General features: G+C 36.9%; 1 protein-coding gene across 2 annotated transcripts; it reads right to left on the bottom strand.

Annotated features, from left to right (window-relative positions):
* Positions 1–385: 385 nt before the first annotated feature.
* LOC131537386 (uncharacterized) lies at positions 386–3274 on the bottom strand. Of its 2 annotated transcripts, XM_058770759.1 has the most exons (4): positions 2859–3274; positions 2368–2673; positions 1572–1973; positions 386–1442 (listed from the first exon to the last, which is right to left on the bottom strand). In XM_058770759.1, exons 1-4 carry the CDS (start codon positions 2899–2901, stop codon positions 1282–1284), a joined length of 912 nt encoding a protein of 303 aa, XP_058626742.1. In that variant the 5' UTR covers positions 2902–3274; the 3' UTR covers positions 386–1281. The 2 variants fall into 2 exon arrangements, with proteins under 2 accessions (XP_058626742.1, XP_058626741.1); XM_058770758.1 differs by lacking the exon at positions 2859–3274 and having other exon boundaries at positions 2368–2795.
* Between the last annotated feature and the right edge of the window lie 8881 nt (positions 3275–12155).

Below are 12155 nucleotides of genomic sequence, written 5' to 3'. Positions count from 1 at the left end.
TGAAGTTTATATCACATTGGTGAAATTGTTGTTCATGCTTAACTCAGGGAAGTATGTTTTTTTTTTTTTTAAATGATCACATAGTCTAGAGTTAGCCTGAAATACACTTAGCCTATTTTTACTCCAAGTACGTTTTAGAAATCCTGATGTGTCTATGACTCTACGTATTGATTATGCATACAGTAATGCTGATAATAATCACATTTTTACAAATACTTTAATATATCTGAAATGGTGATGACATATTTTGTCATCTCTAACGAACAGTATTTTTTTACAAAAAGACCAATCAATGTTACAATCGCTCCAAAGATCAAACCTAGACTTGTAGGTTCTGTAATAAACAACAGAACTTTATAACGACAAAACCTTGGTCGCTGTCGTGAAACACTTAGCGGTTTCCCTTACCTGAGAGAAACATTTAAAGGATTATATGCAACACCCTTATGTTTTTCCCTTAGGTAAGGGTGAATCAGCCCTGAAATTTCATACTTAAGGGAGAAACTTAAGACGCTTTATGCTGCTGGGCACTGCTGCCATTGTATAAAGATTTAATATCTTAACCACCCTGAAAAATGTAAGTCATTTTTCATTACGGTCAAAGTTTTTATTTTTATTGATTCGTTTATTTTATTCATTAAGCTAAGATTTTGCAATTTCATTATTCAGCATTGTTATTTAAAACAATTTTATAATGCTGAGAAACAGAAAACAGCCAGAATATTTCAGCGTGTGTGTGTGAGGGAGAGAGAGTTATTTTATCATTTTTTTCCTCCCATTTATTACTCATTTATTGACTCCTTTTTTTACTTTCGCGGTCACAGAGAGCTGTCAGGAGCACCATACTGCTTCATTACACAGCAGACTAGCTAACGTTACCCCGAACTTTGCATGCTGTAGTTCAGACACAGGACTGGCGGAAAATGTGCATTGATACACCTTTATTATATACGTTACATAGTGTATTTTGATAGGTGAACTGTTTTTGTATTGTGAAAGGGAAAGCATCTCTAGAGAAAGACAGTCTTTTCTGCTTGCCACAATAAATCGTTATTTTTCTGCACTAAACAAGTGAATTTTGCCAAGATATTTTCAGAGATGATAGACAAGATGTTATATAATAATAACTGAATGAAAACCCAATTTTGACAAAAAAAACCAAACAAACTTGACATTCGACCTATTTTTTGAATTTCCTGAAAGAAAAAAAAGAAAAAAACAATTGATATGCCTTACATTAACTGCCCTACCTAGTAACCATATGGAATAATGTATGATTTATCATTGGTGAACTGATGGTAATATTTGTTCCCTCAGTTTCTGTTCAGTTTTCATGGATCTGAAGTGATCGACCAATATAACAACAGTCGTCAAGCCCACCACAGCAGAGAGGACCAATCGGATCAGAGCTTCAGTAAAACTACAGCAGTGGACAGCAGAGCCTGACAGAAGGAAATACAAATGCTGAATCAATAGTGTGCTCACGAACTAACCAAAAGCAAAAAGGAGGTAAAGTATTTTTACGAGATTTTCTTAATGCATTACTGTCCCTAGTACAGGCATTGATGTACCTTCACATGGTTGACAGAGCTGACTGATGTCCAGATGTTGAGTCTGGTTAGTGAATGAGTTGTTGAGCACACAGCTGTAGGTGTTGTTATCCTGATCTTCCACCTCCAGAGGTAACGAGAGACTGATGCTGAGATCAGACGCACTGATGCTGGACAATAAACTGTGTCCTCTGTACCAGGAGAGACTCACATGACTCACATTCACCGCCGAACACAGCAATGAACATCTGGACACGGATGATCCTGATGAACAGCTTGAAGAGTTACTGATCATCTCAGGTACAGGCAGACGAGCTGGAGAAGACGAGGGAAGCATGGTGAGGTGGGACTCGCCGCCATCACTCGGAGTTTGACTCTCTTTGGTTTGTGTGTTTGTGGTGATGACGGGTGTTGAAACAGGTGCTTTAAAACAAAACAAATTAAGCAGCGATCAGAGATTAATTCACAGTATGGGAAGATAATGAGAAATAAGAAAAAGAAAGGTTAAGAAGACATGCAGAAACAACTGAGCACCTTATAAATGTGTTCAACAGAGATTGGCATATTTTATGTATGATGTAAAGGACAGGTTGCGCGGAAAGGCCTTATATGGAGATAGTTTTGGCGTGTTTTATGCAAATGACTAACCTTGTTCCCGTGGCGGCTCATTTAGACTACTCCAAATTCACTAACATTCGAACAAGGTTCTTGTGCATACGCACATGTTGTGGAAGATTTTTCTAGAGAAGTTCTCTTGTGTGTACAAATATGAAATTATCCAAGCAATTAGTAGTGAATGAGACCCAATGTGACTCACCATAGACAAAAACTCTGAATATCTCCCGCAAGGAGCTGCCGGTAGACACTGTATAATATCCAGAGTCACTGAATCTGGTGTTTGTGATGGTCAGAGATCCAGTCGGACGCAGCTTCGCTCGGCCTCGGAGTCTCCCACCAGCACCATCAGATGTAAAGATGCTCTCTTTATAGGTTATGTGCGAGTTATCAGATTCAAAAGTCCACAGTATGTGATCATTTCTCTCAATGTTCGTAGCATGATAATGAAGAGTGACAGAATCTCCTTCTATCACCGAGACTATCTTTACTCCATCTGCCTTGACATCTGCAATATATTTACATAAAACGACCCGTGAGAGCCATGAGAGATTACCGGTAACTGCAACACAAATACCATATAGCATGATGGCCATGAGAGATACCAGCCATCCAAGAGATTCTTCAATAAACACATTAGGAGAGAAAAAAAAAAAAGTAATAGCTTATAATAAATATTAAAAATACACTCACCCCGAGCACATATAAAACAAGGCAACAAGCTCCACAGGAACATTTTTGAAAGGCTGACTGGTAGTTTAGTGGCTTCAGCAGAGCACAAAACATATCTGATAACCTTTTTCCTGTTATGAGAAGGTATCTACAGAAAACAACAGCATGATCAGAATCACCACATCCTCAAAAATGTGCTGATTTATTTAAATAGACTACTATCAGACTGAAGGTTCAGACTCAGATTGTCATCACACACTGCACCTGAAACCTATAACCACGTCTTGCTGTTTTTCAAAAACAATGAAAGGTGTTGTGTTAGTATTGCTGAAGTGAAATGAGCCCTTAATTGTTGCAACAGACTTATTTGACTATGTACTCCTCATGTACATTATCAAGGGCCATCTCCCTGTAGCAATTTTGTAATTTAAGAACAATAAGGGATATCTCAGACATCACTTACAAGCAGTCTTGAAATTTGTTTCTGTGAATAAAAAATGCACAATGCAACACAAAGACATTAACAACAAGACCAATAGCATGGTCACTGCCAGAAAAATATTTCAACAAAAAGTTTAAAACACATTTTATTAAAAGAGATAGATAACAATTTTCCCCAAAAGTCCATTTGTTTACACAGAGAGGTCGGGTTTAACATACAGACAGCCACCAAATGAACAGCTCTTTTCCAAAACGCTATTGTAGGGAGTGAAATTATTTCCTTTATGAAATTAACTCAGGAAATCACAGATGCCATGCAATAAAGCCGTAAAACTAATCTGGAGAAGAGATCTCCAAAGAGAACAGACAACACCACCCTAACCAAACGTATCTTCTTTGATAATTTACGACCCCCTTCTTCACCCTGCCATCTCTGCATCTCCCTCTTTCTCCCCAAAAGGGTTCACTCAAAGTTCATTAAGAATATGCAAATACCACGTCATGTATCTTGTGAACCTGTTGTTTTTCCCTTTCATGTTTGGTATCATTTTAAAGGTCTCGGTGCGATGGGTAAACTGGTCTCAATTTCACAGTAGTCATTTATATTATGGGAAATATTGGAAACTTAAGTGAATTCTGTACCTCTGTTGTGGGCGGTCTCCTTTCAAAACCTGATGAACATTGCTCTACAGGTGTGACAGCTCCTCCTGAGGTTTCTCATCCCCCATACACAGATCTAATCTGTTTTGGGGCAGAGAATAAATGTTTATGAGCCTTTTGTTCTGGTAGTATTTAAGGGAAAGTTGCAAATCAGTCGGTGTGATTTGTAGTCAGATCAGCCCGGAGTGTGGAGGGTATTTAATATTGTTCCATACTATGTATCTTCTTCTTGAATTCAGGTAAACATTTTGTTCTTAGATTCATCTTTGAACAACTGTTATGTATTTTCTTATTTTTGAATTGGCTTCTTATTGTTTTATTATGTAATTGGCGAGATACGTTTACCTGACTAATAATAAATTGTTATATTTGATTTATTCTGATCTCTTCTGAAATCATTTTTTCTAGTAGATTAATGTGTAGCAGTATTTCCGCAAATCTGCGTTCAGGACTGATCACACCAAAGCACTAATGGATGAGCCATGGGGAGCACCATGAAGGAGACTCTGGATTTCTGACTGTCGCTGGCTTAACACGGTGTAGCTCTCGTGGTTATAGGAAAAATACACTTTTTGTTATGAGTATGCAGGCACAGCTCACTTAAAGGTATTATAACCGCTCTGCACCCTCTGAGTAAGTTCAGAACTGACGAGTTTGTGTCGTGGATTCACTAAAAAATCGGCCGAAGTGTAATTCCTATGCGATACCTAGTCCCTAATGAACGAAGAATTGAAAGTATGGGATTTCCAGAGTAATCAAATATCTAAGTTAAATGTACAATCGATATCTGTGATCAGTTTAATTATAAATATTGTCTAAGTTTAATGATCACTTGAAATTGGAGTCAGATCAAGCACGGAGTTAGACTAAAATTGAAACTAGATCCTGATAAATTCAGAAGCGCAAGTAAAAGACCGAACATGCATTAAACCTTCGACCAGGCCGCTGGATTCCGTTGTTTGGATCCTTACACTATAAATCCATTTTAATAGTTTTCATGAAAATTACATTTTTTTACCTAGACCCATACATTTTGTTAATATTCAATTTATCCTGTTAAAATGGTCTGTTGGCTCAGTCTGAACATGTTCAACAATGATTGTTAAATGAAACAACAATATTGTCGATTATAAATTCAAAGTTTTTTTTTTTTTTTTCAATTGATATGGATTGCGAGAGTAGATTTGTGTGATACTTTTTATATTATAATATATCACAATACTTTTTATATTTATATTATTATATTAATTTTATTTCTAAATTATATTACTTTCATATTAATTGATTTCATTTTTATCTTTTTTTAAGATGCCACCTAAGACAACAAAAGAAAGGTTACAGGCCTATAGGGACAAAATAAAAGCTGACCCTATAAAATATGAAGAGAGATTCTCTCTCTCACACACACACATGCAAACATACATACATTCACACATTCAAGGTGCTCAAAATTCTGTTTAAATGATACAGTTTCAGGTGTTCTTTACAGCTACTCTTACAGAAGATGAGTGTTCATTTACGAGACCAATGAGAACATTTCAGTATCAAATTTTGATGCATCATCTATTGCTTATATTTTTGCCTTGTCATCAGATGTGTCATTTATTTACAGTATGCACTGTAACCGTTCATCTGTGAGACAAATCAGTTTTATACATCAAACTCAGCACTACACTAAAACAGGTGTGGTTATGTTTAATGACTTTATGAATTGAGTGTGATGAGTTTAAGACTTTTTTCTAATAAATATCTCTGCTGTTTCTCTACATTCACGTTAATTCATTGTCATTTCCACAACACCCTGTCATTTCCACCACCACACATTTTTAAAAAAATATTTTAAAAGTTCTCATCACACATTAAAAATGTATCCACAATTTATGAGATCATGCTCTACTTAATATAAAAATTCAAGTTATTTATTTTCTAATAAGCTCTTACCCAAACCAACGTTACATTTCAGAGTGTGACAGGTGCACAGTTCAGCATTAGGTCCTTAGGGCAGTTAATTTATCTTATTGACAAATGTATAATTATTTTACATTGTGGAAAATCTGGTAAAACTAGTTAGAAAAATGATCTTAGACAATTCATGAGTGGCATACAAGGTTTTTTTTATTCAACTTCACAAGGCTAAAAGTGCCCCTAGTTAAAGAAACGCCCATATATGCAATAATAATATTCATTTTGTCTCTTAGAAATGCACATTTGACATTGAGTTGACAGTAATAGTTTTGTTATCAAAATCAGTAACATCTGTGAAAAACTTTGTAACAACCTCCTTTTTATATGGTGAAATTTAATTTTACTGACTGTTTGAGTATTATTAAAGTGAACAATTGTTCTTCTATAGTAGAGTACATTGACATCATGATAACCAGAGTTAAAACCACACATATAGCACCTCAATACTGTGGTAAAAATCCAACTATATGGTTTCTAGGTAGCCTATTTGTATGAAAAGCAGTAGTCTAAATACATTTAGTATAAGTGCACAAACGCTAGCCTATAGCTTAATCACAAATATACTGTAACTATATTCCATTTGTCATGGTGCGCACAGCGGGGGGGAACGAGGAATAACAAAAAATACAGTCTCTAATGAAATCCAAACAGGGCGAGACAAGGCAGGGCAGACACACATTAACACCTGGAGTAACAAGGAGACCAAACCAAAAGGAACTGAACAGACAGGAACTAAATGCACAGGCTAATTAAACACACACAGCTGAACGAAATCATAATCAAACTTAACAAGGACAGGAAAATGACCAAATATGGAAACATGAGGGCGGGAAACAAAAGACACACGACACAAGGCGTGTGTCTTGTGTGTCCACACCATTACTCCTTTAATACATTTAATTTGATATAAATACCACACATTTCTGCCACAATACCAAGGTTCAGTTAGTGTTACTACAGTAAATCCCCGGTAAACGATGGCGATTTGTAGATTGAAAAGCCTTCTGACTGTATCGTTTCACACAGTGTTTTTCTGCTGTTGGTCAGCGCTGTTTTATCTGGATTTAAACTAGTTTATATCAGTTGACTGACATTGACTAATACTAGTTTATATTACTCATTTGTGTTCTTCGATAAATTCAAGCGCTTCACACTGGATCTCAAAGCCAGTGTTGCTAAGTCCGAGGTTTTGGGCGGGTTTTGCTGAGAAAACCTGGAAACCCTGCTCAAAGCGTTGTGGTTGCGTGATCAGTGACAGGGTTGCTGCAGGACTTTTAAGGTCAAATTTAAGACTTTTTAAGACCTGCACAAATAAAATTAATACCACATGAGCAGGGTAGGGCAATGTCTATGGTAAACTGTAAAATAAATGTAAAAAGCACGATTTACAGTTCGGATAGAAGTTTTCACAAAACAAAAGTTTTATAAAATTATACACTTCACATTTCAGCCTTTAAACCATTTTTAAGAAAATGGATGAGTCAAAAGTATTAATTATTATATTAATTTAAACAATTATCAATAAATTATTATATTAATTAAATAACATACAAACACATTTTAGTGTTTAGATTTTTATAATGAATTATCTCCTTATCGATCCACCAGTTCACATTTACAGCTCTGCGTGTTTGCAGGGTAAAAACATGAGTCGAGTTTTGCATTGGTCTGAACAAAAACAACCCAATGTTCCTGCAATACCGGAGGCTGCAGTTCTAGGACCATAGGACCCTATTTTTGGGACAGCACAATCTATTCCAACAGAGGAGACCTGATTCAAACAAACAAACAATATTTAAATATTTCAAGAGGGTTACCAACGGGTATGTTTAGGGCTAGGAGTTGGTTAGGACAATAATTAAGTGTATAAAATGAAATAACTACATAATTCCTTAAAAATAATAATATACAGAATTGAATAGCAAGTGCTATAAAATAGAATGAGCCACTAATATTCAGTCATTTAGCAGACGCTTTTATCCAAAGGGACTTATAAATGAGGACAATGGAAGCAATCAAAATCAACAAAAGAGCAACGATATGCAAGTACTATAACAAGTCTCATTTAGCCTAACGCAGTACATGTAGCAAGAGATTTTTTTAAATTATATAATAAATAAAAAGACAGCATAGAATAGAAAAAGAATAGAGCAAGCTAGTGTTAGAGGCCTTTTTTGCTTTTGTTAATTGTATAATAAATAAAAAGAAAACATAGAATACGAAAAAAGATTAGAAAAGTTAGTGTGCAAGTCTAAAAGGGACAAGTTTTTTTTTTTTTTTTTTAAAAAGAATAGAATTAGAATAGAGAGAGGTATGACGTTCTTCATTTTCTCTTACATTATTTTTGGCTCATTAAAAATTAATCTTGCTGCCGCGTTCTGGATTAATTAAAGGTTTGATAGGACTGGCTGGAAGACCTGACATAATACATACATACAAAAAATAAATAAATAAAATAAAATAATTAAAAAACAAACAAACAAAAAACTATAGGGCCCTAGAAATCCGGTTCTGAAACTACAGCCTCGGTATTGCAGCAATACCCTACTCACAACAACAGCCCTATTGAACATGCAGATTCATTCTCTGCCAGCAGGAGGCGCTTTCGAACGGTTTCCACGGTAACGGCAGAACACAAAGCAGCGCAGCACCGGACTTTGAAGCGTGCAGCGCTCATATTTTATTTATAGCCTTTTGAAGTTTAATCGTCACATTAAGCTGTATCGCGATTCTGGTTTGTACCCAAATTTAAGACCTCTTGAAATCATAATTAAGACTTTCTTGAACAATTTAAGAATTTTATGACCTTAAATTTGATACCTCTGTCAGTTTTCCTTAACTTTGAAAAATGCTAATTTCAGACAATCAGATATATCTCTGTGGTCGCATTTGAAAACAGCGATTGTTTGGTATCACTGGAAAGCTCGTTCTCTATAGTGTAATGATAGCCTGTCTATAATTGGTCATTTCCTATGTAAAGCTCACCAATAGGGAAAAAATAAAGGCTGATCTAAATCAGGAGATGAAATTTCATTGGCTGAAGAAAATTTCCCGTGACCTGATTCGCCGAAATGTATCACGTGACATGCTCCGCTAGCTGACAGAAACAAAAACATTGATGCAGTGAAGATGGGAAAAACTATCTTCTACGCATCGAAAAAAAAGATGTAAGCAGCTATCTATAGCTCGATTACATAAGGAAAGTTCATGCAAAACAGTGTTAGTTTGCGAGAATGCTAATAGTGTAATGCTAATCGAAGTGTAAGATAAATGCGATGAATGGAGATATGGATCACAGCCAAGTTACTCAGCAGTGGCTAATAATGCATGTGTCGCGTTTGAACGATTTGATTAAAGACTTGATTTGTCCAAATTGTATGTCGAATGATCTACAAATAAATATAGATCCCCAAAATCAAGGCTTTTGTAGCAGTCTGTTGCTGGAATGCAAAACATGTAAATCGCTAGAAAATGGCTACAGAAAAAGTGTGTTCTCATCCTCGCGTCTACAGGAGTCAACAAGGAGTGATGTAGCCTTTGATATAAACATAAGAATGGTTCTGTTAACACATGAGTTAGGGCTGGGACATGCTGCTCTAAAGAAGATATCCAAGATACTGGGTATCCCTACGCTACATGTGAAGACCTTTCAGAGACAGGACAGAAGAGTGACAGGTAAAGTTAGATAGTTAGACGTTTTCCAGCATTTTAACAGGTTGTTCAGGCAGTTTAGGTAGCCTACTATATTCCCACTGTACAATGAATGAATAATGTGTGTAAATCATCCTGATTTATATTGACATTTACAAAAGTGTATTACTATATTTTAGTGCTTGTATGCATTAATTTTGATTGATCGAATAGCATTTTGACAAACTACGATTTTACTTTTAGTGGCAGAGATAGAGAGAGGCTTGGAGTCACTAGGAAGGGCCAGAGATCAGGTCAGACAGGCTTACGCCTGGGAGGAGTACAACACATGGAAAGAAAAGCACGATGACTGTACAAAGAACTTCTCTAGTTCCAGTAAAGCCATGGAGCAGGAATCAGCTAAGCGCATGTGGGGGAGATCCATAAACCGGCATCAGCTGCGCTACACTCAGATGCTTTCTGATGGAGACAGTACTGCATTTAGGGAGGTTGTTGCACTGAATCCTTATCCAGGACATGAAATAACAAAACTAGAATACATCAACCATGCACACAAACGTATGGGTACATCTCTAAGAAAGCTTAGTGCACAGGGTAAATTGGGTGGGAAAGGAGCAGGCAAGCTCACAGCTGCAAAATGTAAAAGCTTGCAAAATTATTATAGAGGGGCAATACTTAATAATCAGGGCAATGTAGAACAAATGAGAACTGCTATTTGGGCTAGCCTCCTACACTCCATGTCAACAGATGAGAATCCCCTGCATAACAGATGCAAACCCTCATGGTGCTGGTACAGGAAAGCAGAGGAAAATGGTGTGACACCAGAGAGTCACAATGTGCATGCAGGCTGCTCTCTGACAAAAGGGGTTGGCAAAAAGATTATTCCATTATATCATAGGATGTCCAGTGATAGCCTACTGCAGAGAATGCAACATGGGGGCACCCAAAATGCAAATGAGTGCTTAAATTCTGTCATTTGGTCAAGGTGTCCCAAAACTGTATTTGTTGGCAAAAATAGAGTGGAGGCAGCAGCCAGTATGGCTATTTCAACATTCAATGAAGGTGCTTCTGCCATTTTATCTGTAATGGACAGATTGTGGCTTGAGACCACAGAGGTCACAGTTAGTGCAATCAAAAGTGCAGACAAGCTTCGGATAGTAAAAGCAGATTCTGTGACCTCTGCTTGTGCAAAACATAAAAGAAAGAGCTGTAACATAGACAAAAAGGCCAAAAGACACGAGCAAGAGCTTAAAGAAGGGCCAACATATGAGGCAGGCATGGCAGACTAAGTTGGGGCCTCTCCTCTCTCCTATCCTCTTTCTGCTACACTTCTCCTCGATTTGTCCTCCTCTCATTGTGTCACTGTCTATAATATAAATCACACAAAGAAGTCACACACAGTCTATATATGTATTAATTTGTGTAGTATAGCTTTGGGGAAGTGATAAATGAGTTACTCGTGTATTAACTCGTGGTCAAGATGGCGCCAGCGTGTTTGCCGGCATGCCGTCAGGCTTTGGAATTTAGATTAGATTAGATTAGATTCAACTTTATTGTCATTACACAAGTACAGGTACAGGGCAACGAAATGCAGTTTAGGTCTAACCAGAAGTGCAATAGTAGCAAGTGCAGTATATACAATGGTTGAATAAGTGCAGGACAAGGATATGTACTGAGTATATGTATAAATATATATAGAAAGATGGTTATTAATATAAACAGAATTTACAGGTGAATATGTATAGTGAATAAATATACAGAAATTACAAGTGAATATGTATAGTGAATAAATATACAGAATTTACAGGTGAATATGTATAGTGAATAAATATACAGAATTTACAGGTGAATATGTATAGTGAATAAATATACAGATGGCTATTACTATAAACAGAATTTACAGGTGATATGTACTATCAATATAATATATATACAGATGACTATTACTATAAACAAGGTGTAAAAGTGCAGTGGAAGTGATTGCGTATTACAATTAGACATACGGTGCAAAATATTAATGTAAGCATTGATAATGTAACAACAGTCGGCAGTGCAAATGAGCATAGTCCAATTTAGGTATGGTAGTGCAAGATACAAAAGTAAACAGTTGTTACTGTAATAAAATTTACATTCAGTAGTGCAAATAAGGCAGATGTGAGGTAGGAGAGAAGAGTTAATAATATATGAGGAAGTGGATCAACGGGGTTAGAGTTCAGTAAAGAGACAGCTCTGGGGAAGAAACTGTTCTTTAGTCTGCTGGTCCTGGTCCGGAGGCACCTGAAACGCCTGCCGGAGGGCAGGAGAGAAAACAGTCTGTGGGCTGGGTGAGAGGAGTCCTTAAGGATGCTGCGAGCTCGATGCAGACAGCGTTTCCTCTGGATGTGTTCGATGGCAGGTAGTGGAGTCCCTGTGATGCGCTGGGCAGTTTTCACCACCGCTGCAGTGCCTTGCGCTCCGCAACAGAGCAGCTCCCATACCATACTGTGACACAGTTGGTCAGGATGCTTTCTATTGCGCAGCGATAGAAGTTCACCAGGATAGCAGAGGAGAGCTGATTCTTCCTCAGTGTCCTCAGAAAGAAGAGGCGCTGGTGAGCCTTCT

The sequence above is a fragment of the Onychostoma macrolepis genome, chromosome 03 (genome assembly GCF_012432095.1).
Source record: "Onychostoma macrolepis isolate SWU-2019 chromosome 03, ASM1243209v1, whole genome shotgun sequence".
NCBI lineage: Eukaryota > Metazoa > Chordata > Actinopteri > Cypriniformes > Cyprinidae > Onychostoma > Onychostoma macrolepis.
Note: the sequence above shows the minus strand (reverse complement) of the source record. Positions and strands in the feature narration are given on the sequence as shown.

Bases quoted from the DNA above. Each gene is read 5' to 3' on its own strand.
- LOC131537386 (XM_058770758.1), bottom strand. From the start codon at position 2,761: ATGGCCATCATGCTATATGGTATTTGTGTTGCAGTTACCGGTAATCTC. The intron at 1,974-2,367 runs GTGAGTCACATT...TTTGTTTTAAAG, and splicing joins ATTCAGAGTTTTTGTCTATG to CACCTGTTTCAACACCCGTC. The intron at 1,443-1,571 runs GTACATCAATGC...TCCTTCTGTCAG, and splicing joins GCTCTGTCAACCATGTGAAG to GCTCTGCTGTCCACTGCTGT.